We start from the raw sequence: 27417 nt of genomic DNA, 5'->3' as shown, positions 1-27417 counted from the left end.
AATTTAACCCATATGAAAGAAGTAAAGAGTTGTAATTGTATTTTATATTAAATAATATTATGTTTTTAAACATACTATAGTAAATTCTAGTATACTGTATAAATTGTTGTATTTACAACTTTGTTAATAACTGCAACAAAATACTGCAGTATTAACTATCATGAACTTTAATAAATCGCAATATACAGTAGTGTGTGTATGTATGTATATATATATATATATATATATATATATATATATATATATATATATATATATATATATATATATATATATATATATATATATATATATATATATATATATATATATATATATATATATATATATACACACACACACACACACCAGCATCAAACAAACTGAAACAAATGTGTTAGGCACAAATAATTTTATGCAAAACCTAAAACAATTCTTTCGGATTTATACATCTACATCCTACAACATCCAGAGCAATGTGTCCAGAGTAAGAGTAAATGCGAGGGAGACATGAGATGCTGTGATCCGCTGCCTGCGTTCCTACATGGGAGAACCATGTACCAATCATGGGAGAACCATCTCAGGAGCTCATTGAAGACGTACCGGTACGTTAAAAATGTCTAAATTCATTTTTTAATGTCTTAAATTAGTTAATTGTTAAATACGTATTAGTATATTTATCCTCAAAATTTTTAAGTTTTGGATAACTTTTAAAAACTTTAATCACTTTATGCAACAGAGCACAGGTCTTAACATCAATACAGTCTATTATAGCATAAAGCAAGAGATCACATTGATAATATTGCAACTAACAGTACAGCATATTAATCACTTTGCACTTATTTGTGTACCCCTCTTATTTGTGTACATTTGTGACAGGATTTCGAGAGACCTACTTAAAGACTGCTTGACCAATCATTGTGAAGATCATTGTACTGGCAGTACTACAGAAGAGGAAGATGCTAACATAGATGACCCCATCATTCTCTCTGAAAGGACTTTTTAATTTTGCTTATTGAGAAGTTTAATTCAAATTAAAGTACTGAATGAAAATGGCAGTGTTTTTAATTACGAAACAGTTGCAATGCATCACCAAATTTTATTTAACATTTTGAAGTAAAGTTTAGTCAGGATAACTAAAAAGATAACTAGGAGTATTGGATAAAAAATAAATCTAAAAGTTAATTTTAAATATAAATTAAAATAAATTTATAAATATATTTAAATGTACGACTTAAGTAATTTTTACAAACAAAAGGTCAATTAAATTTACTTAGAATTCCCCAAGTAAACTTAGCATTTCAAATTCGATGTACTAATAATTTTGGTTAATATTTTACTTGGCAAAGCTTTGAAGATTTACTAGCCTTTTCAGAGTGAAAAACCTTTTTTAATTAAACCCTACTCTTCATTTTTTACAGTGTACCTAGTAAAGTGGCCGGTGAGTGTATATTGCATATGCAACTGAATTTCTCATCCCTGAACTGCAATAAACTGTGTATCTAAATGCCACTTTAGATGCAGCTCACAATGTTTAGGTATCAGGTAAGCAGCAGTGACAAAAGTAGACTGCATTGTCACCTTGTGTTGGCTGCGTCTGGGTAAAATCTGCACTTGAACACACTCATCCCATTACTCTTCGCCTACTATACTTGTCTTGCTCTGTATTGTGCAACATAAGCTCAATTTATTACTATATTTACCTGAAATGCAGCATCCCACTGAAAGTTCACAGAAGAAATAAGACAGAGTGTGTGACTGGCTTTTTTAGGCCAGCAATGAGAGCAGATGAGTCAATCAGCAGCCTGTCATCACTGTCATAATAAAAAAAAGGCAATGTCCCAAGCAGTCAGCTGCTTGTTCTCACAACTTTCGTATCAGCAAATTAGTATGTCAGATGGAAAGGTCAACAAATCCAAAAGCAACACAAGTGTCACCAGTATTTACATTCTTAATTCTAAACACAGCATTCAGGTTTTTGTCTCTCATCACCCGACTATAAAGGTTATGCATTGTGTAAATGTCTGTGTGTATGCAATGCAACACAGAACATAATGCATTGGATCTGTTGAGCCATATGTCAGACCGCTGCCCACAAGGCTATAGGGCTGCATCAACAGTGCCATTTTTATCCTGACAATCAATCTTGATCATGTATTTTATTTATGCTGAGGCACTAAAACATGTCTGGGACACCATAGGTATTTTTTATTTATGTCAAGCTAGGCAGAACAAGTGATTGAGTAGGTGCTGGGAAAAGACAATGACAGCAATGTATTCTGGGATTTGGTTACTTGAACCACTGAGGCATAACTATTTGAAGACTCCACAGCTCAGTCTGTGAATTTGTTCCAGGCCACATTTGTTCTTATATCCTGCTTTCACGGATCATACATGGTTAAATATGCAAAACAGCATGTGAACTACAAAAGCCAGACAGGCTTAAATGTGGCAGACGTCGATTATCTCAGTAAAGTCAACATGAAACACTGTCAAAAGTTCTCCAATTAAATTACCTTACAAGTCAATTCAACTTACAGTACATTTATCTGACTTCAAAGAGGTCGCATGACTTGATTAAGTTGAAACATGCCTAACATTTTGGTTAAATTAATGTAAAAACATATGTTAACATTACTTTTTTCACTGCTAAGTGACCACATTTCTTCCCTCCTGTGAATTTTAATCGCTCATTTTGCTCTCAAGCCCCATTGTATATATTTGTTTTGAAATCATCAGAGATGGGAAGTAATGAAGTACAAATACTTTGTTACTGTACTTAAGTAGATTACTCTGGTATCAGTACTTTACTCCACTATTTATTTTTATCTAACTTTTTATTTATACATTTTTACACAAATATCTGTACTTTCTACACCTTACATATTTAAACCAGGCTCGTTACTTGTGTTTTCATGTGTCTGGTGTAACGTATCTGGTGTTTTTTTTTTTTTGTCATTGCGCAAATTGAACCCCTTTTTGATTGAGTATATTTTTTTCATTGTGCGCATAAGCACTGCTTTTTTAACCATTTTCATTTAAATTAGTTTAAAAAATGTTTTAACATCAAAATTATTTACACTGGGTGATTTATGAATAAAATTATAATGAAAAAGAAAAATCTGGAATTTATCACGTAAAAAAAAGTTTTGGAGGCAGTAATTGTGCCTGTGTATGCTATTATTATTATTATTATTTGCATAAAATAAATGTATTAACAGCATTAACGACTATATCTAGGTAAAAAAATATCCACAATACTCTGGAAAAACAAAGAAACACAGAAAACATGGGATATTTGGATTTTAGTTTTGAAGATACAGAAGCAGCTTTAGCCAAACACCCAAAATAGTAAAAAGAAAGTATTTATTATAGTAAAAAAAAAACAAATGCTTTGAACAAAATTAAGTGTTAATTGAAGACGTTTATTATTTGTAAAGATATAGGCCTCATTTTATTTTAGAGTATACGAATTTTCATTAATGGCGGTTGTTCTTGATTTAAAAGTAGCAAATCTACATGCTAAAGGCTGTGAGTTTGTGTCAGGATGATGATACACAAAATTCTGAGCAGTGTTGTGATGTTGCTAGGCTACTTTCCAACTGAAAATTTGCAACAACTTTTACGTCAAAATCAGAAATGTAAGTTATTTTGTATAAATGTATCGGTATGAAGTGAGGTCTAGTTGCCAGCGTGAAACCAAAACAGGAAGTAGTAATGTATACTTTTTACTTAAGTACATATTTCAGGCCGTTCTTCTTTACTTTTATTTGAGTACAAAAGTGTAGTCAGTACTTCATCTTTTACTAGAGTCATTTTAAACATGAGTATCTGTATTTCTATTTGAGTAAAGCATGTGTTTATTTTTGCCATCTCTGGAAATCATTGATGATAACATTACAATATTTCATTTAAAAGTATAATTCATGGTGATTTTAACCTAATTTCTACTGAAATCACTTTGTGTGTGCTTAGTCATAAAAAACTGGAGTGGTTCTCAACCACATGTTGACACAAGCTCAAAGTGTTTGACAGTCCTTACCTTGTGTAAAGTCTGAGTAAACACTTTGCTTAGGCTCGTCATCATACATTGGTACACCATCACTGCATTCGTCTTATTACCAGGTGAGGGAGTACATGTTGGTCCAAGAAAGGCCATAAGGAACTGGTTGCCAAGGCGACAACAGCAAGAAAAAAAGACAGTCCTTGCAAAGCAAACCAATTTACCTCAGTGACGTAGAGGATGAGCAGTCAGTGTCGGTGTATGTGCAAATGAGTCAAAGGTTCATGAGATAATTACATTAACACTGTTTATGCAGCTTTCTAAATTCAGTGTTAACCTTGTGACAAGTTTAATCTAAAATCTGACAGGATGAGAAATGCAGCATGCATGACATAATGTTATCAAGATTGCCATCCTTGGCACCACACTCCCCTAGTGACAATGAAAGAGGGCAACCATATCTATGAAGCCATTGGCCAATGAGCATTCTAGTACTAACTCCTTATTGGCTAGCTCATCCAATCACCTTACACCAATGAGATTTCTTGTATCCATGAGAATGAAGCTTGTAGGGCTATTTAAAATCCTAACACAGAGCCAAAAGATGGCACATGTGTGCATTTTACTTCATGAGGAACTGAGAAAAAAGATATTTAGAGGGTCAGATAAACCATGGCAGTCTTGCGAAGTAGTTTTGTCTGCTGTATAATGGCTAAAATAGCCTATTGAACATCATGAGAGGATAAATTTAAAGATTTTTTTCCTCATGTATGTACTTTTTTCAATTATGTGGATTGGCTTATGAATAATTTTAATAGATAGTTTCAGTTAGGGTGTTAGACAATCCTGAAATAAAATATAGACACATTAAACATGGAAGACAAGGGCTTATACTAATTAGATGTTTATTTGGAATAAAATTACTAAATATTAATGTATGCAATGACTGTGCTACATTTACTCTATTGTAATTGTACAATTGTTTGCCTATTTTATTCTTAAATCAAACATAGTTTTAATAAAATGTATTTACCTAATAGACAAGGATGTATTCTTATCAAATTTGGAATGCAGCAAAGTTCTGAGGTAAATTAATTGAGTTAAAGCTGGTTTTATGTTTGCACATTCTTTCAGTGACGACTTGTGACACATTCTCTATAATGTTTACCGTGATACTTTTAGTCTGAAATCACACATGCAAGTATGACTTCAAAACAACATTAGCCCTATTTATTTGACTGTGAGCAATGTTGTAAGTTGATAGCCATTGCCTGCTAATAAGATTTCACTATTTAGAATTATACCAAGAATACTTTTCTGAAATTATATTATAAAGCAGAAATGAATATAAACCAACTTTACCCTAATGGGAAATGGCACTTAAAATGTCTCATTAGGGCAAGCTTATTTGTTATACTATCCTCTACTAACACAGTTTTTAATTTCATTTTTGTGTTATTCTGGCTTTATAAACATCATTTTACCTGATAATGTGTCGCTTCAGTCTCTTCACCTGGCATCTTTGTTGAACTTTGTGGTTTTTCATTAAACACTAAGAAGTAGTTTATAGGGAAGGAGTAAGATACATTTAGTTACAGCTTAATTTAAAATACACATATTTTATTTTTGTTTTAATAGCTCAGTATTTGAACTCTCACCTGAGTTTTCCCGTTATAGCTAAATAATGTTGTTTGTTATTGCTTCACAGGATGCTGACATAATACGCTGATATAAACGCTGATATATTAATTCATTCTTGTAAGCAATTATGCATTATGACTTCTAATTGGTTTGATTTAACCATTTAAAGTAGAAAATATAAAAAATATGACAAAAGGAAAGGAAGCACAAGCAGTTTACAGGTTTCCCACAACAAAAGCCTCAGTGTGTCACGTGACCATGCGCGTGGCCGTGATTACTCTTTTGGCTCGAGTCCCCTCTATTTGCTGTCACACACGCTGACGTTTCTGGATTAATGATGACCTTTTTAAAACAGTGAAACCAAGAATCGGCTTAAATCAAGGTAAAAGGACATTTTATGTGCTAATAGTCACATACCGTTCTGCCTTAAATAACAATACATTTGTTGATTAAGTGGACTGCAGGCAATGCTTTATACTAAAGAGATGTAAGTTATTGCTATTGTTTTGTTGGGTAACTTGTTTTTAAGATCGCATTCGATTCGAATGGTTTATTGTACGACTTTTTGTTGCAGTAACGCATTTAAAGTTTCTTTTTATGTCAGCCTATGTGTTTTAAATGTTTTGTTTTGCTACAGCCGATCTACTCTAACAGCGTTGCGTGTTTCTATGGCGACCGTGCGAGAACGCGCATGCTTGTCTTGCACTCTTGCACTGAGTGATAATACTCCGGTTTAGAAACAGTTCAACACGTGTTTGCGATGGAATTAATCCATGCTTTTGAATGTATTGAAAACAAGATATAATTTTAAAGTATTGGAAACTAAAATAAATAATCTGTGGAAAATGAAAATTCTGTGATTATTTACTCATCCTCTACTTGTTCCAAAACAGCTTGACCGTTTTGTTGAACACAAAAGAAGATATTTTGAAAAATGTTGGACAGCAATAGTCAGTCACTTCCGTAGTATATATTTTTATGGATGATCCTACTATTTCTGCTGGTTTCCAACATTCTTCAGCATATCTTATTTTGTTCAACCTAAAAAATAAATAAATAAAACATTTACAAACAGTTGCGTGTGAATGAATACTGAAGACATTTAAAATTTTTGAGTGAACTGTCCTGTCCATTTGATTTTGGTGAAAAATAACCCCTTTTCCCTTGTAGTTATGGAGCTTTCCACCCATTTTGGCTATCAGATAATGTAAGGTCTCAGACCCTTGAAATCTGTACGCATTCCTCTCATGGATAAAGCATGTCTATAATGGAGCTTCAGCAGAACAAAAGTGATGGTGTCTACATGAGCACTGGCCACAGGAGACAGACTAGTGCAGAGATAGTGTCAGAGGCTCGACGCTCTCTCAGATCTCTTGCCACACAGAGACCTTTCACACCTCAGGAGAAAAACCGGCAGCTCTTTGGAGAATCTTCATCTCGTGCACGTGATGGACGACCACCATCTGCATTCAGGTAAAAGGATGTCTCATGATTTGCATGCATTTTATGCTTGATGTAATATTTATTATAGAGATCAACAGTTACTGTGCACTTTTTCAAAGGCCTTGGTTCTGGCAGTATTGTTGTTGTTGTTGTTTTCTTGTAGGGACTGTAAAAAAACAACAACAACTAAAAATAATAATAATAATAATTAAAGAGTTTAAGCCACAATCCAAATAAACCAGCAACAGAAATGACATGGTTTTTGATTTAATACAAAAATAAATAAATAAATGATGTAAAAAGAATTTCAAAATGGACTTAATTGCTGTAGTGAGGAATTTACTGCGATTCCAAATGAGAATAACAAAATTAAAATATAATATAAATATAAATATATGGATTTAAATATATATATATATATATATATATATATATATATATATATATATATATATATGTGTGTGTGTGTGTGTCTTTATACACCCACCGGCCACTTTATTAGGCACACCTTACAAGTACGGAGTTGGACCCCATTTGCCTTCAAAACTTAATCCTTCATGGCATAGATTAAACAAGGTACTGGAAATATTCCTCCGAGATTTTGGTTCATATTGACATGATAGCATAACGCAGTTGCTGCAGATTTGTCGGTTGCACATCCATCATTCGAATCTCCAGTTCCACCACATCCCAAAGGTGCTCTATTGGACTGAGATCTGGTGACTGTGGAAGTCATTTGAGTACAGTGAATTCATCGTCATGTTCAAGAAACCTGTTTAAGATGATTCACGCTTTATGACATGGTGCATTATCCTGCTGGAGGTAGCCATCAGAAGATGGGTACACTGTGGTCATAAAGGGATAGACATGATCAGCAACAATACTCAGGTAGGCTGTTGCATTATGCTCAACAATGCTCAATTGTTACAAATTAGTTCAAAGTGTGCCAAGAAAATATCCCCTACACCAGGGATCACCAAACTTGTTCCTGGAGGTCTGGTGTCCTGCAGATTTTAGCTCCAACCCTAATCAAACACACCTGAATAAGCTAATCAAGGTCTTACTAGATATACTTGAAACACACAGGCAGGTGTGTTAAGGCAATTTGAAGCTAAACCGTGCAGGGCACCGGACCTCCAGAAATGGGATTGGTGTCCCCTGCCCGACACCATTATACCACACCCTGAACCGTTGATACAAAGCAGGTAGCATCCATGCTTTATGTTGTTGACACCAAGTTCTGACCTTACCATCCGAATGTCGCAGCAGAAATTGAGACTCATCAGACCAGGCAATGTTTTTCCAATATTCTATTTTCCAATTTTGGTGAGCCTGTGTGAATTGTAGCCTCAGTTTCTCTGGCATCAACAAGGCTTTTGCGCCCACAAAACTGCTGCTCACTGGATATTTTCTCGTTTTCGGACCATTCTCTGCAAACCCTAAAAGATGGTTGTGCATGAAAATCCCTGTAGATCAGCAGTTTCTGAAATACTCAAACCAACCCGTCTGGCACCAACAACCATGCCACATTCAAAGTCACCTAAATTACCTTTCTTCCCCATTCTGATGCTCGGTTTGAACTGCAGCAGATCGTCTTGGCCATGTTTACATGACTACATGCATCTAGTTGCTGCCATGTGATTGGCTGATTAGAAATTTGCGTTAATGAGCAGTTTGACAGGTGTACCTAATAAAGTGTCCGGTGAGTGTAAGTTTACTGTATAATGGCTATATATATATATATATATATATATATATATATATATATATATATATATATATATATATATATATATATATATATATATATACAAATATTAAAGTAGTTTGACAGTACAGAAAGATTGATTTGATCATTTGCAGTGTATAAAGGAAATGGGAAGCAGTGGTGCAAGTTTGGGAAATTTGTCACCATATTTGGTGTCATATTTGTAATATTGTTTTGCAACAAGGACCTGTTTTGGTGACATTTAAATATGTTCAGAGTGTATTTTTAGTGCTAAACAATAATCACACATTACCATTAGAAACATTACAACTGATCTATTATTGTCATTTAACAAGTAAATGCACATGAATTTACATCACAGCCATTATTGTCTTGTGCACGGAGTATGGATTTTAGCAGTGCAGAGGAGCAGATTCTACATATAGACATGTGTAGACGTAACCAATATCATTTAACATCATATTTTGTATGTTGATGGTCTTACAAATAAAATTATGTCATTATTAGATCCATAATTTCTAAATTTTTCATTTCAGAAAAGACAATTTGAGTGTTCTGGGAAAAAGACAGCAGAAGATAAATATAAAAAAATAAAATAAAACTACAAAGGGTGCATATTAGGGCTGATGGGCCCCATGGCTTGAATTGCTTAATCCTAATAATACTAAATCTGCCCCTGCATTTAGTCTTCATAGGCCACATTGTCTGGCAGCAGGAACATAAAATGTAAATGCATGCATGTAAAGCGAGCAGCTTTTGGGAAATTTGGTTGTATTCAAATAGGAGCTTGTTTTATAAATGAATTTCTAATGAAGCTATTTGGAAATATTGATAGTCGAGCATGTTTTTTTGGTGCAACTTGTTTGACTGCCAACTACTAAAACACTTACTTTAAACAAGTACTTGCTGTGCAAAGGATACAAATAACATTTTTGATAGTGCTGCCCAAAAGTTAATCACAATTAATCCAAAATAAAAGTTTGTTTTGACATAATATAGATGTGTGTACTATGTATATTGATTATGTATAAATAAATATACACTGCATGCATATATTTGAGAAAATGTTTATCTATATTTAGCTATCAAATGCATGCGTCCAATATATGTTACAAATTGTATGTAAATTAAATCACATGTACATAATAAATATATAGAATTCACATATATTATGCCAAAACATTTATAGTATGAATGTATGTAATACTGTCATACTGCATTTCCCATGTTACCGTGTTACAGTTGGTTACATCATTTCAATTCCATTCACAAATCCTCTCTCATGGCCTCATGGAAAAATTCCATGGCAATTTATGTATGCATGCCTCATATTCTTGCCACAATAAGAAAGTCATCTGGGCACTTTTTTGTGTTTAATTAAAGATTTCATTATGAATCATGAGTATTTTGTATTCATTTCAGCAATAAACCTTCAAAAAATAAAATGATGAGGTTTATCTATACTACTGGCTTAACTTGAATAGGTGCATATACTATATCAATAAACATCCATGTTGCTCAATGGTTTGTATTCAAAGCATTATAAATGATCATTGAACATCTCTATTATGTACATGTGATTCAATTTACATACAATTTGTTTCATATACTGTATATATACATTTTATATCTAAATATAGATAAACGTTTTCTTAATTATATGCATGCATGTGTGTATTTATATATACAAAAACAATATAAATAGTACACACATCTATATTATGTTAAAACACACTTTTATTCTGGAATAATTGTGATAAAAATCTATGAAATTCTTACTTCCAGATCCAGGCCTGTTACATTTTAAAACGTGCTTAAACATGAATTAAATAATATTAATATTAACTGCTTTATTATTACTATAAGACTGCCATACTGGTTTTAATTACCTTCTTAACCAAAATTGCCTTCTTTTCTAGTCTTCATGCCCGACATTTTGAAGCTCCTGACTCCAGGCCAGGATCTGGAACTCGTCTTAGTCCACTGGAACATGTAGGAGGCTTTTTAATCCTTTATGGCTGACTATTCAAATCAAAACAGGAAACACTAACTCTTAAAAACTCTCCATCTCAGAAACCCAGGGTGTCTGTTTCCCTGGATGAGGATGGAGGCGACGATGAAGCTGCTCATCCCAAACCCCCAGTGGAGCGAGGAGGTACTAGGACTGGATCGGGAGGTTCTCGTGCCAGACTGCTTAGAGCCACATCTGTCAGCAAAATACCACCTATGACACCAAATGCAAAAAGTAAGAAAAAGAAATTTGAGAAATTTAAATGTGAAATTTTATTGATCGATGTAAAGTTTTAATGGTCTACAGTATGTTTTTTTTATACTGAAAATCACAAAAGAAAATATAAATGACAAGATATAGAGTTGTTTTACTTGGTATAGGAAAATGCAATTCATTAATATTGCATTTATGTGTCAAGCAGATTGATAACCCTCAATAAATGTATTATGTGATGCGCATTGTTGCTAAAGTGTTTTGAATGAATAGGCTCTTCCAAAAAATCTGATATAAATCAGTTTAAATCCCAAGGATGTAACTCAGCTATGTGTGCCTTGAGTTTGTTTGTATTGAGAAAACCAAATGTGTGTGTTTGTCATATCAGTAGTATACTAGAATGCATTTTATATAGAGCACACGAGTAATAAAATCATTGTAAAGGTTTAAGGATACTGAAGGACAAAGCTAGACTGTAAAAGATTAATCTAAATCCAACTGTCCTGGCTATGCTTTAATTGATTTATATCCTATCTATTACAGTGTACATTGTTTGAAGTTTGAGTCATAAATCAATCAATCTGTCTGTCTGTTTACTTATCATCTATTCAACAAAATGAATGACTAAACAAATAAACATATACACATGTCAATAAATAAGTAGACATATAAGTAAATACATACATAAATACACACACACACACACACACACAAATAAATAAATACACACAAATAAATAAATACACATTACATAAATAAATAGACACACACCTTAATAAATACATACATACACACACACAAATAAATAAATACATACATAAACACACACATAAATAAATACATACATACACACAAATAAATAAATACACATTACATAAATAAATAGACACACACATTAATAAATACATACATACACACAAATAAATAAATACATACATAAACACACACACACACACATAAATAAATACATACATACACACACACATAAATGAATACATACATGCATACACACATAAATAAATTAATAAATAGACACATTAGTACATAAATAGACACACAGATAAATAAATACAAATAAATACATACATGCATACACAAATAAAAAATTAAACACACATAATATTAATGAATAAATAGACACATAAATACATACATGCACACACATCAATAAATAAATACACACACCACATCAATAAATAAATAGACACATAAATAATACATACACACACATAAATAAAAAATAAATAAATACACATATCAATAAATAAATAGACACGTAAATAAATATATAAATAAATACACACACATACATAAATTAATCAATTAATAAATACATACATCAATAAATGAATAGACACTCAAATAAATAAATAAATACATACATACATACACACAAATACATAAATACACACATAACATTAATAAATAAATACATACACAGACATAAATAAATACACACACCACATCTATAATTAAACAGACACATAAAAAATATATACACATATAAATAAATGCATAAATAAATAGATAAATAAATAAATACACACATCAATAAATAAATACACACATAAATAAATATATTAATGAATACACACATAAATAAATAAATACACACATCAATAGATATATAGATAAATACACGCATCAATAAATAAATAGACACATAAATAAAAAAAATAAAAATAAATACACGCATCAATAAATAAATAGACACATAAATAAAAAAAATAAAAATACATACAACACATCAATAAATAAATACACACATAAATAAATACACACACATCAATAAATAAATAGACACATAAATAAAAAAATTAAAAATACATACATCACATCAATAAATAAATACACACAAAAATAAATTTACACACATAAATAAATAGATATACACATCAATAAATAAATACACACATAAATAAATATATAAATAAATACACACACATAAATAAATAAATACACACATCAATAAATAAATAGACACATAAATAAATAAATAAATAAATAGACACATCATATCAATAAATAGACACATAAATAAACACACACACACATAAATAAATATACACATCAATAAATAAATAAATAAATACATGCACACATATAAATAACTAAATAAATAAGCCGTAATAAATAAATAAAAAATAGACATTTAGGTAGCAATTTAGTTTATTAAATTAATTTCTGAAAGATTATGCTATTTGGAAGACTGAAGTAATTGCTGCTGAAAATTCAGTATGTACAAAACATTGTTATTTTAAACTGTATAAATATTTCCATAAAAGCAGCTTTACAGTATATCAAATAAATGCATAAATTTCAATGAAACAAATGCATATACATGAAATAATTGAGTATAACACACAACACACACATTATTATTATTATCATTTTTACATGTGGTTTTGATTATTTATTTCTTCGCAAAGCTAAGTTGTTGTCTGTCTGATCAGATATGTCTCCAGAGGCCAGGATTGGAGGAGACCAACCAGATGACGGAGACAATCTACACTCAGCTGATATCACAGAGCATAAAACAAAATCTTCCTCTGAAACTGATCTGCACAAACAAAGGTTTGCTTTTTGAGACGGGTTTTTTTTATGCATGTCCTTTTATTTTTACTCTTTTTGTGTAATTTCATTGAACAAAAAATGTTTGATCTGATACTGGAATCAGCATTTGAATGAATCAAGTGCTTGTTCCTTTGGGCTTCATAAAAACCAGCACTGTCATCATCAAACTCACACTGTAAATTGAGTTATTCTCTGTGCTAAGAATAGTGGTAAAAGAAAAAAGTGTGACTCACAGGACACTCTGTTCAGGCGTTAACTTATTAATAACCATTCTGAGAGGATTAGTAGATTCCAGTGGCATTAATCCACTTGTTACTTGTATTTTGAGAATTTATGTACATCGTCCATGTTATAAGCCAGGGGTCACCAATCCTGGTCCTGGAGGGCCAGTGTCCCTCCAGGGTTTAGCTCCAACTTGCCTTTACACACCTGCCTGGGTGTATCAAGTATACCTAGTAAGACCTTGATTAGCTTGTTCAGGTATGTTTGATTAGGGTTGGAGCTAAAATCTGCAGGACACCGGCCCTCCAGGAACAAGTTTGGTGACCCCTGTTATAAGCACAACAATTGTGAAATCGATCACATTGAAAACCTTCATTTATGTTGGTGCCTATAGCCTAGTGGTAAGTGCGTAGACATATTGCACCATCGTGCTCATGGTGACCTGAGTTTGATTCCCAGCTCTAGGTGCTTTGCTGACCCTTACTCTCTCTATGCTTTCAACTATTTCCTGTCAATTCTCTGCATATTTTATCCATTAACGGTTAAAAACCCCTAAAAATAATTATGTAAAAAAGTTTTTTTATTCAAATACAGGCACTCTCGTTAATACAGTATGATGACCAGAATGCCCACTTATGACAATCACAATGCCTCCAATTTAGATGCATTTACGGACAATCTGGAATTTAATAGTGAGTAAAAGTAAAGCAGCGAACCGTCTCTCTCCTTCTATCTCTATCATATCCTTGTTATAGTTGCTAATGGAGCGATATTAGATTATGCAGGCCGCTTGTGGCTGGCTGGCTGACTGTTCTGTTGACCACCAGCACGGTCTCATTTGAGATTCACACGATGAGATCACGTCTCGGCTGAGGCATCCCATCAACAAAGAGGCATTATCGAGATGTACAAAGCCCAAACACAATCAATGCCACAAATATGCCCCATCTGTACCATCATATTTCCCCCCAGTCCTTAAGAAATATCAGTTCAAGATAAAGTTGAATATTTGCATTATACTTTAGTAAAAGTCAGTAAAAGTTACAGCACAGACTAAAACTGTTAACGGATATCTTGATTTCTGTGATAAAATGAACTATGACAGTGCATGACTAGCTGTGATACAAGCACGCAGACCTGTGGTTTCCTGTCTGTTACAGTAGCCCTCGCATGCACACATATTTTACACAAGCGTACTTTGAACGTTATCTATTCTTCACCATTAACTGATTTTGCCACAACTGACAGTTGAATTATTATAGATGATAAAAATATAGTAAAAAAGTAATTAGATGCTGCATCAGGATATCACAACAGTGACATCTTGTGTCTGTCAGGAAAACAGAATTTCATGAGAATAACTTGAAATATAAACAAGGTTTTGCAAGTCTTTGTGAGTAAATATTACCATTAACATTAAACCAATACCTGCAGACATTGTAGATGCTCGGTTTTAAATATAAGTTCATCTAAGTTTTGTAATTAACCTCTATTCACTGTTCTAAACACAATGGTCATTCGTGCCCTCTATTCACGCTGTATGTATGTTTGTGTGTGTTTGTGATCAACAGAAGACCACAAATTGACGTTTCCAGTCCAAGTGGATCAAAACCAGGTATATTGCTTTATCTGTTGTACTACACTATGCACACACCAGCGACTTTATTCGGTACACCTGTTCAACTGCTTGTTAACGCAAATTTCTAATCAGCCAATCACATGTATTTAGTTATGTAAACATAATCAAGACGATCTGCTGCAGTTCAAACCGAGCATCAGAATGGGGAAGAAAGGTGATTTATGTGACTTTGAACATGGCATGGTTGTTGGTGCTAGACAGACTGGTCTGAGTATTTCAGAAAACTGCTAGACTACTGGGATTTTTACACACAACAAATTCTAGGGTTTGCAAAGAATGGTCCGAAAAAGAGAAAACATACAGTAAGGGGCAGTTTTGTGGGCGCAAATGCCTTGTTGATGCCGGAGGTCAGAGAAGAATGGTTCGAGCTGATAGAAAGGCAACAGTAACTCTAATAACCACTATTTACAAGTGAGGTATGCAGAAGAGCATCTCTAAAAGCACAACACATGGCAGTGAAATCTTTATACCTTGAGGCAGATGGGCTACAGCAGCAGAAAACTCCTGTCAGCTAAGAACAGGAAACTGAGGCTACAATTCACACAGGCTCGACAAAATTGGACAATAGAAGATTGGAAAAACATTACCTGGCCTGATGAGTCTCGATTTCTGCTGCGACATTCGGATAGTAGGGTCAGAATTTGGCATCAACAACATTAAAGCATGGATCCATCCTGCCTTGTATCAATGGTTCAGGCTGGTGGTGGTGGTCTAATGGTATGGGGGATATTTTCTTTGCACACTTTGGCCCCATTAGTACCAAGTAAACATTGTGTCAATACCACAGCCTACCTAAAGTGTTGTTGTTGACCATGTCTATCCGTTTATGACCACAGTTACCCATCTTCTGATGGCTACTTCCAACAGGATAACACACCATGTCATAAAGCGTGAATCATCTTAGACTGGTTTCTTGAACATGACAATGAGTTCACTGTACTCAAATGGCCTCCACAGTCACCAGAACACAATCCAAAAGAGCACCTTTGGGATGTGGTGAAACAGGAGTTTCGCATCATGGATGTAAAGCCAACAAATCTGCATCAACTGCGTGATACTATCATGTCAAAAACTCTGAGGAATCTTTTCAGTACCTTGTTGAATCTATGCCACGAAGGATTAAGGCAGTTCTGTAGGCAAAAGGGGGTCCAACCCGGTACTAGTAAGGTGTACCTAATAAAAAGGCTGGTTAGTGTATTTATGTATACATATATATGGAAAAATATTACATTGTGGTATTTTATTTTGCTGCGATATATATTGCAATATGAAGATAATGAGATAATGTCATCAGTTGATTTGAATAGCTCTATTTAGAAGGATTTCATTAATTTCCAATTGTGATGATCAACTCTATTCTATGTACTCTATTCTGAAATAAATTACAAGCAAAAATAAACAAATAACACTTGAAACCACTAGCCTACAGTCAAACACGTGATAGACGTGCACTGGACTCACAATCTTGTAAATCTTGTTCCTGACACAATCTTCCCAGTGGCCGCAAATATCTGATCAGATTGGAAACCTAAACCACTTTTTTTGCTGCAGCAGTTTCTCAAGGTTCTTTATCCAGATGCCAGTTGATAGCCGTTTGATCTGTTGTTTTTTTGCAACCCACTGCTTCCTGCAGCTCGTCCACAATGCAAATGCTCCAACAGAACAGACAATATCATGAAGAGCTGTGTGGGTGTGATGCTCTGACCTTTTCATGCTATGTTGAACATCCTGTAATACATTCATATGCTTGAAGATGTGCTGGGGCGTACTGTCTGAATTTCCCTTCCAGGATCAATAATGTGCGTGTACCTGTCTGGCTAGATTTTTAAACTGCGGTGTGTCTTTTTATAGATGCAGATGACAGTGAGGATGAATCTGTGTTCTGGAACACTAAAGTCCTGCCCGTCCTTCAAGAATTCGAGTCCTTTGCTGGAGGTGATGATAAAATTACTGTCATGAATGTTTAAAATGCCTGTTAAAAAATCAAAGTGTCACATTCTGTAATCTGCTACCATCTGACAATGCATATTGGTCTATTTAAAATGAACAGTCCTGGGAAGAAATTTTTCCATATAAGATGTTTTAAGGATGAAAAAATAGAATGTTAATAGCTCCAAAACACATTTTTTAAGATACAAGTTGATGACTTTTCTTTATCTAAGGAACATTAAGCATATCCTTTAAATTCCCTATGGAATTGTACTTCTATTTGGATAGATGAACATAAGTGTTTTCTTATTTATCTGAAGATTTTTTTTAATGATACTGTAGTTCCAACACTCGAAAAATGACTTTTGATGCTTGTTAAAACTACTTAGTTTAAATAAGTTGAAACAACACCATTTTAAAATATTTTGATGTTTAATCCACCTGAACTTGTAAAATGGATTGAGTTAACTTAATCGATTTGTGTAGGAACAACATGAAAGTATTGTATCCAGCATTATTTACAGTGAAAGATATTTTTAATTACGTCCCAACAGAACAGCTCTGCTTTTAACATTCACCCAGTACAGTTTCTACACACATACACACAAAATCTTATCATTATGGTGTCTTGAAAAAGCCAACATACTGCTATACTGCATAAACATACTATTCTTCTGTCTTCTTCTTAAGACTATCTTAAGAACGCATCTCCTCCGACCCAGACCATTCATACTGCAACCACCAAACTAACTCCAAACTACACAGAATTAAGTTGTTGTGTTATCTTTTCCAACTTTTCCAATCCGACTTATGGTTTTCCGAAAACTGACCTGAAAATTTCGGAAAAGTCCCATTGACTTAACATTAAACCAAACTTTAAGACCTCATAACTTTCCACCAGACTGTCATACAGACTTAATGTTGGGCTCATTCAACTCACACTACCAATCTGCCAATCACTGATGACCTTTCAACTTACTAGCCACATCCTAGCAACCATTTACAGCACCCTAGCATCTGTCCATAGACTTCCATTAAAAAAAACTGCCATTGACTTTACATTGAACATACTAACAACATACCATTTCATACTAACAATATACTAATGCATACTAGAAACATACTAATCATACTAGCTAACTCAATGCTGATTCATACTATAAACATACTAGCAACGTGCTATTTCCTACTAAAATCATGCTAACAAGATCCTAGTTTATACCAGAAACATGCTAGCAAAATGCTAATTCATACTAGAACCATACTAATTTGTTAGTAATTGCCTTAAAACACCTTAGTAACTACCTAGCAATCACCTAGCAACGCCTTAGCAACCACCTAACAGCAACTTAGCAACCAGCTACCAATACCTTAGCAACTGCCTAGAAACCAATCAAAACACCCTAGCAACCACCTAGCAACACCTTAGAAATTACCTAGAACACCTAAGCAACCGCCTAGCAACACCTTATCCACCACCTAGCAACGCCTTAACAACCACTCAGAACAGCCTAGCAACCACCCAGCAATGCCTCAGCTACCATTCAGAGCAACCTAGCAACTGCCTTGCAACACCTTAACAACTGCCTAGCAACCACTCAGAACAGCCTAGCAACACCTTAGCAACTACTTAGAACACTCTAGCAACCGCATAGCAACAACTTAGCAACCACTCTAAATAGCCTACCAACCACCCAGCAACATCTTAACAACTACCTGAAATACTGTAGCAACCACCTACCAACACCTTAGCAACTGCCTAGCAACCACTCAGAACACCTTAGCAACTGCCTAGAAATGCCTTAACATCCAGTCAAAACATCCTAGCAACCGCCTAGCAACTCCTAGGCAACCACTCTAAACATCCTAGCAACCACTTAGCAACACCTTAGCAACCACTCAGAACCCCTTATCAACTGCCTAACTAGAAACATGCTCAAACTTCTTAAACTACTTCAGTTATTTAAACTTTGAAACTACTTCAAACTTTCAGACAAGGTTTTCTCAGGCCACCATAAAGTTTGTCACCCAAAGTCTTTTCTACTTATAATTTTTTTCTATTACTATATTTAAATTCACAAACATGTTCACAATTTTAAGGTTATTGCATTTTGCTTATGCATGTTCTTACTAAGAAGCTGCACTCAAATGTGTCCCCGAGTGAAAGCAAAGCTGCAGGGAGAACGAAAACACAATATCTGGATGCAGAGGAACAAAAACAAAGCTTGTGTTGAGCTTGGCACGGCACTGAGCTTTTAAAGTCAAAGCATGTGGGGGGAAAAGAACCGTGAAATGCAATCTAATAGCAGTAAATATTTAAGTACTTTGAAAATTCAATAGAAATTCATTTAAAAGATAAATATCAAATATTTATTGCGCCAAGAGCCGCTCGGTTCATGCATAAAATACCATTCATATTCTCCATGGCATCATCAAGAGAGCCCTGTTGGGGAGAATGCCAACCATCTTGGAAACAGATTTGAGAGACAACATTTGTCTTAGCAAAAATAGCTTTGGAAAGCTCAGCCCCCCTCTAAGACAAGTTAGATCCAGCAAGAATAAAGCACACAACGGTTAAAACCCGTGTAGTAACGGATAATTATTCTGCAAGCAACAGCTAGTCTAAAATGCAAACGATTTTATGGATTTAAGGCCAAGGTTTTTATAGTTTTGCATTTTAAAATTACTTTCATTTTGATACTGTTTATACATTTTCTGTTCATTTCAGTTTAGGTTTAGTTCGTTTCATTAATGGTTTTGTTTGTTTTAGTTTAATGGGGAATTAAAATAGTCGTTATAACGCGTTTTACATTATATAAATTCTGAACATGATTTCATATACTGCACTATACTGCGCTACAAACTATACCTATTACAGCTCCAGTGAAATAATAGGATAGGTCCTATAGATGAATTACCTGTTGGTAAATATACGGTATGTGCGCGCAGCGAGGTTGCAGAAAAAACTGGGAGTTCTAGCATTTACAACAAGGGAAAGACATCCGATGCGGTACAGAGTTTGTTGTTGTATTAGAGATAAGTTATATTGATTACATATTATATATATTATTTACATAATGATTTCAGCATACTATAACAGCTTGTCAATCAGTGATAAGCACAGTTATTCGGCAAGATTAACGTTAAAGTGAGCGGCGTTCGTCTGACAGGTCCATTTGTGATAGCACCCTTCCAGTGGCAGTGGATATTGGAAAAGACGAAATGGCCAAGCATCCAGCCCGAAATATGTCTCTTTTAACTCCAAGTGATTTTACAAGAGAGAAGTTAAATGCCTACAAGTCTTTGGATTTAATTGGCTATATTTAACTGTTTTTGCTGAAATCATTGCTGCTATCAAAAACGAGTATGTGTATAATTTATTGTGTACGATTCAGCATAGCGTGAATTTACCTGCTATAAAATGTCCAGCATTTCTAATTAGGTCCTTACTCCATTCAGCTAAATTTAGCCAAAGACGTTTGCGGTTGGCATTAAAAGCAGTGTGGTGTATGGTAAAATTTAAGCGTTCATCGAATTTGGCGTCCTACCGCACAACATGACATGTTTGCTATTGCAACCGGTCTTTTTTTGCAACCGGTATGCGTGGTTGAACCCGTGTGATGTAGGTTGGTTATTCCCCAATAGGCAAACTCAATTCTCAGGGAGGACTCTATTTGACAACATCAATCATGACAACAGCCAATATGGTGAATGAAACCCTGCCTTCTAGTCAACGAGCCAATCATCGATCAATATTGACGGATTATTCTCCTTGGTTTCCCAGAGATGGGTTGCGGCTGGAAGGGCATCCGCTGCGTAAAAATGTGCTGGATAAGTTGGCGGTTCATTCCGCTGTGGTGACCCCGGATTAATAAAGGGACTAAGCCGAAAAGAAAATGAATGAATGAATGAATGAATGGATTCTCCTTGGCTTGAACCAGACATGAGTTTCTGCAGGTTTTGTATCATTCGAACATTTAGAAATGAAACTAAACAAATGTATTGATGATAAATATGAAATTTAAAGAATCGTAAGCTTGGCAAGCAATTTTGAAGAATTTGATGTTTCCCCATTCAAACAAAATGTCTGACCATACTACCCGAGAGGTATTTCAACGATGGCTAACGAGTGAATTGACTTGCCTTAAATTACCTTTGGCTAGACGGATGTGTGCATTGTTTGTAAAAACACCATCTCGCAGCAGGTCAGATTTTCCTCTACAGTGCTAATGATTTTTTTCAGTTTGTTTTTCAGTGACTGTTGTTAGTTTTGTTTATTTAATTGTGAATTATTTACATTTAATTTTTAATGATTTTGACTAAAAAGTTTTCGACTGTTTCAGTTTTCGTTTACAAAAAATAACCTTGGTTGCAGACAGGAGATTTAGCCTATATTGATACTCTATTACAGTCTAATATTACTTAAACACTCTACCACATTATGTTCTTGTGCTTAAGGTCAGTGCGTACGTACAGAAAAAAAAAAAAACAGTAAAGAGCTATTATACTGTATACACACTGATGATGCATACCATACAGTGGGAGAATTCGCCTGAAGGCCTGTGTTAAATCTGTCAGTGGGTGTAAATGTGGGCCAAATGTCAGTGAAATGTCAGTAAGCCTACTCCGTGTACACATCAGTTGAGTCGAATGAAAGAGGCTGTGTAGCCCATAGACTACTCTTCTTTCACTGTCCTTCACAGAGACAGTTGAAGGGTGACAATGGTGCAATTAATACTGTGTGAGACACGCTGTTTGAAATACGACCTTGACGCTGTTGCCTATTTTGTGCACTGGAACTTACAGTATAGTGTCCTGATTGGGTTATGTGTCTCAAAAAACAATCCTTTTAGGTGATGCTGTGTCAGATGAGATTGTGGGACAGCTGTGTAACTCGTGCAATGGTCTCCATGATGCCCTGGCAGAGAGAGGCATGCTGGGAAGGCAGTGTAAAAAGAGGTCCGGCATACTGAGAATACTGTTCAGACTTATAGATGTTGGATCGGACCGACTTAACCTAACGTTAGCCAAGCTTATTCTGGCAGTGAGTATATACACACATACACACACGTGCACACACACACAATATGAATGTTTCCCATTTTTTTTACATTTGAGTTTCTTTTGTATGATGAACACAATAATATATTTTAAAGACTGTAAGAGAACAGATGCCATTCATAAATATTAATTTGTAGCTAAATTGTTAGCAGTGCCAAACAGCATTTCCTGTTATTTACCTCCTTGTTTACATCCTCACTACAACATACCATTAACACTAGAAACTGTGCCTGTAGTTGATCAACTTTAACAAATGTAAATACTTACAGGTTGTGGCTCACAATCCACAGCTTTGTTGGTTGGAGGAGTTTTAACCAAATCCAGCACTGATCTAGGAGAGATTCTAGAACCTGTCCTTTGTCAAATGCTAGCTATTTTTTTTATTATAATTCTCTGAAACATAATTAAAATTAAATTGTAAGCACTTCTCTCTTTGTGTCATGTCCTTTGGAAGCCCAAATACAGAAACAGAAAGAACTCTGTGGAAATAGCGGTATTTTAGCATGCAACGACTCTAGCCATGCCCCTTTGCTGCACAGGGTGTATGCGCGTGGTGAATTTGCGTAACCAGAGGCCCTTGTAATCTCACTAGCCCATAGCCCATATGACTATTTTTGTAGTCCCCAAATTTGTTTGTTGTAGGCTTTGCTAAGCTAACTCTGTAAAAGCCAAGGTCTCTCTTTGCATTGAACTTTGAGCATTTTACATTCAGAGATGTTGTTTATGTTCACACAGCTACATTACACATCAACTAACTATCAGTTCTTCAGCATGCTTTCTTTACAGTTTTAATTCTAATTGGCAGTTAATTGCAGTTAAAGTATAAATTAAAATTCACTGTCAATGCATAAATAGCAGAAGTGAACAAATAGATCTTCCCTATTAGCAAATATTATAGTAAGCAATATATGAAATATATGAAATATATGAAATATATGAAAAGTTTCACATTCTACAGAATACCGCCATCACCCATGACTGAATATGTAAACATTGTTGAATTGGAGCTCTGGCAGGGATGACTGAAATAAGTACGGGTGCTGTATATAGAATGCGAGTGGCCAAAATCTAGTTTGTGTCATTATCTCTTTTTTTTTGTTCAGTTGACATGTAGTCCAAATATTTGTAGCTTGAAACAGAAGGAGTTTCTATGGAAATCCTTTTGTTAGCTGTCATTATGACACATTATTTTCCCTGACAGGTCTCCGCTCAGGTCACATGACTAGAAACTATCATACTGAAACACAAGATTTTATCAGATGCTTAAATAATTTTAATCCTGTAAATCCATTACCAACATTATTCATGTTTTACCCCAATTTCTGACTGTGCATTTTTGTAAGACTTCAAACATTTAGCCACTAAACACCCTCTGGCTTAGCCTATCATCTCACAGTAGCCACGCCCCAAACTCTCTTTATTGCCTCAGCTGGATTGACAAATTTGAGCAGACTTCTCTCAATGTTTTGATAGTTAAGCCTTTGGCAGAGATGAACTCATGTACTTATAGTAATCATCATGTATGTATACTAATCAAGCCTAGCTGTATGTGTGAGATTTATAATCAGAATCTTATTGCTTTTCTCTGTTACCAGCTCAATGTGAGTGGAAACAACTTGCTGAACATCTGCAAACTCGTCTTCAAAATCAGCCGAAACGCTAATAATGACGCCCTGTTCCTCAATGGCTCCATCCTAGGTCAGACCTGATTATTGTATAACTTACCCAAATTCAATTAGTCACTATCTCTCAGATCAGCCCATTGTGTGCATGCGTTTCCCCACAGACTCCCTTGTGTCTCTGCTCCAGTGTGAGGATGTGTGGAGTAAAGGTGAGGCCGTTCTGTACTGTGTGGGCTCACTGAAGCTTCTCTCAGGAAACAGTGCCCTCTCCAGGCTGCTGCTGGATAAAGGCTTCATCGGTGTCCTGATGCAGTTGTCGAAGAGACTGATGCACAGCCCTTCTGCAACTTCAGCTAATGTTAATACTCACAGGTCAGATGGAGAAGGCCAGCAGATCATCACAGGACACATACTGGTACAGGTAAGAGATCCTTGACAGCTGCCTGAGTTGTGAAAGAGACAAAGTTCTTAATTTTTCAATCCAGTTTTGAAAATGGGGATGAAGCCATCACAAATATACCAGGACACACTACAACAAAGGAAATTTTGTTCACCTTAAAGGGATATTTCACCTAAAAATGACAATTCTGTCATTAGCTACTCACCCTTTACTATTTTTTGTCTGTTTAACACAAAAGAAGATATTTCAAAAAATGTTGGAAACCTGTTACCATTGGGCTTGATTCCTTCATTTTAAAACCCTAATTAAATGAAGTATCAGGTTCCTCGTCACTATACACTATACTATACTTGTCACTGGCCACTTTATTAGGTACATCTGTCCAACTGCTCGTTAACACATTTCTAATCAGCCAATCAGATGGCAGCAACTCAATCTTTTTAGGCATGGTTATAACGATCTGCTGCAGTTAAAATTGAGCATCAGAAAAGCGAAGAAAGGTCACTTTAAACGTGGCAGAAGAGCATCTCTAAACGCACAAGTCGAACCTTGAGACGAATGGGCTACAGCAGCCAAAGACCACACCGGGTGCCACTCCTGTAAACTAAGAACTGGAACTGAAGCTACAATTTGCACAGGCTCACCAAAATTGGACAATAAGAGATTGGAAAAAACATTACCTGGTCTAATGAGTCTTGATTTCTGCTGCGACATTCGGATGATAGGGTCAGAATTCGTCAACAACATGGATCTATCCTGCCTTGTATCAAAGGTTCAGGCTGGTGGTGGGGGTGTAATGGTATGGGGGATATTTTCTTGGCACACTTTGGGCCCATTTGTACCAATTGAGCATTGTGTCATGTCTATCCCTTTATGAGCCATCTTCTGATGGCTACTTTCAGCAGGATAATGCACTATGTCATAAAGCGTAAATCATATCAAACTGGTTTCTTGAACATGACAATTAGTTCACCATACTCAAATGGCCTCCACAGTCACCAGATCTCAATCAAATAGTTTCTTTGGGATGTGGTGGACCAGGAGATTCGCATCATAGATGTGCTGTTGAGAAATCTGTAGTAACTGCATGATTCTATCATGTCAATATCTGCCAAAATCTCTGAGGAATATTTCCAGTACTTTGTTGAATCTATGCCACAAAGGATTAAAGCAGTTCTAAAGGCAAAGGGGGTCCAACCTTGTACTAGTAAGGTGTACCTAATAAAGTGGCCTTTGAGTATGTCATAGTTAGAGTTTTGTTTAAGACCGTATTTTGTAATGTCTTTCAAGGAGTAATTAGATTTACATGTTACCACAAATGTTTCTTGATAGATTCTGCAAATAAATGAATGATGTTATAGGAAGAATATTATTAAAAAATACACTTTTATTAACAAAATATATCCAGTGAAAAATATGAATAAAACAAATGCAAAAGCAAAACAAAACAGAGAACAAGAGGCCTAAGACATACAATATACAGAAGTCTAAGCGTTCTGCTGGTTTTCTTGCTGCAGTCTTTTATACAGTACTTATACCCATGAACACAGGTGTTTGCCTTCTAGTTAGATTAAAAATATGTTTATTACTGTTTCTACCTAGGTTGATCAAAGAATTGTAATGAAATGACTCTGCTAAACAACTTGACATGTAAATAGAGAAAAAGAAATTTAGTTTTTCAAAGCAAAGTAATAAATCCCTCTTCACTAAGTTATATACTTGTATGGTAATACATCTCTACAATCATAAGATATATGTGTCTAGAAGCACACTTAAGCATAGCAAAGCATTTGTTTATCAGCACTTTGGGAGGTGGCCCAAGGTCTCCTCATCCAGGGCCATGGCTTGTAATCGGTGAAGAACATCCTCCTCTTCTGATAAGTCTCCCAAACTTCCTAGAGTCTTCAAGTGCAGTCATTTGTTTGGAGTTTTAATTGAACCATGTCCTCCTGTATTATAAGCATTAAACTGACCAGCTTTAGTAAATCGCCCTTGACCTCTGTGAACTCTCTGTCATTTTTTATGCTTCTTCTCATCTCTAATAGCTGTTTTAGCAAGCATAGTAATATCAGAATATGGAAGTGATGTTTTGTGTCTCTTACAATTAATGTCATTAAAACATGCAGAGTTTTCAGCTTTCTTTAAAGTATCTTCTTTTGTGTACAAAAAAAGAAATTAACAAGGGTTTTGAACCACATGAGGGTGAGTAAACAGGAAGTAAACCTTCATTTTTGATGAACTATTCCTTTAAAGGCCTAGTTCACCCAAATATAATAATTTACTCTGATTTACTTACTCTCAAGTGCTTCCAAAAGAGTTTATTTCTACTGTTGAACACAAAAGAAGATATTTTGAAGGAAGTTGGAAACCATTAGCCATTGAATTCCATACCGTTTACCTTTTCTACTAAGAAAGTCAATGGTGACCAACACTGTGCAAATTTCTACTTTTGTGTTCAACGGAAAAAGGGAAAAAATGGTTTTGGAACAAGTGGAGTGTGAATAAATTAAGCAACTTTCATTTTTGGTTTAACTATCCCTTTAATTGGAAGGTTTGTCTAGAAATGACCTTGGCTTGGCTTTGTTTTTCTGTGGAAAACAAAAGATAATTTGATAAATAAATTTTGTTACCATTAACTGCCATTGAACTAAAAAAGAGAGACACATTTCTCTTAATATCATCTTTTATATTCCAGATTAGGGAAAGCCATTCAGGTTTAAAATTCAGGGTGAGTAAGTAGTGACATGATTTTCATTTTAAATGAACTATCCTTTTATGAAAGCTGAAAGGATTTTCTGTGATGCAGGACAATCCCTTTTCCTTGTTGTTTAAAAAGCACTTAAGATCCCATCATGCGTTTCATGGTGTGCTGGAATAGTGCTTTGTGCAACACTCATACACCACCATAGACAAACAAATAGGCTTGCATTGCAAACATGGTAAATCTGTGT

The 27417-nt window shown here is 34.8% G+C and overlaps 1 protein-coding gene and 1 long non-coding RNA gene across 3 annotated transcripts in view; one reads left to right on the top strand and one right to left on the bottom strand.

Annotated features, from left to right (window-relative positions):
- The window catches only part of LOC141379314 (uncharacterized), a 187233-nt gene extending 181315 nt beyond the window's left edge, over positions 1–5918 (bottom strand). For both annotated transcript variants that reach the window (XR_012395862.1, XR_012395863.1), the window contains exons 1-2: positions 5641–5918; positions 5467–5534 (exon numbers count right to left, since the gene is read on the bottom strand). This is a non-coding gene — a long non-coding RNA (uncharacterized lncRNA). The remainder of the gene's footprint in view (positions 1–5466; positions 5535–5640) is intronic.
- armc2 (armadillo repeat containing 2) overlaps positions 5900–27417 on the top strand; it is a 41071-nt gene continuing 19553 nt past the window's right edge. Inside the window, exons 1-10 of the mRNA XM_678490.9 lie at positions 5900–6005; positions 6794–7096; positions 10715–10787; positions 10869–11040; positions 13473–13593; positions 15387–15430; positions 17306–17389; positions 22237–22427; positions 24040–24142; positions 24231–24487. Of these exons, the coding sequence (XP_683582.4) occupies positions 6882–7096; positions 10715–10787; positions 10869–11040; positions 13473–13593; positions 15387–15430; positions 17306–17389; positions 22237–22427; positions 24040–24142; positions 24231–24487 (1260 nt within the window). The 5' untranslated portion in view covers positions 5900–6005; positions 6794–6881. The remainder of the gene's footprint in view (positions 6006–6793; positions 7097–10714; positions 10788–10868; positions 11041–13472; positions 13594–15386; positions 15431–17305; positions 17390–22236; positions 22428–24039; positions 24143–24230; positions 24488–27417) is intronic.

Source organism: Danio rerio, chromosome 20 (genome assembly GCF_049306965.1).
Source record: "Danio rerio strain Tuebingen ecotype United States chromosome 20, GRCz12tu, whole genome shotgun sequence".
In the NCBI taxonomy this organism is placed as follows: Eukaryota; Metazoa; Chordata; class Actinopteri; order Cypriniformes; family Danionidae; genus Danio; species Danio rerio.
The sequence above is the reverse complement of the archived record's forward strand: the minus strand, read 5'-3'. Positions and strand labels throughout refer to the sequence as shown.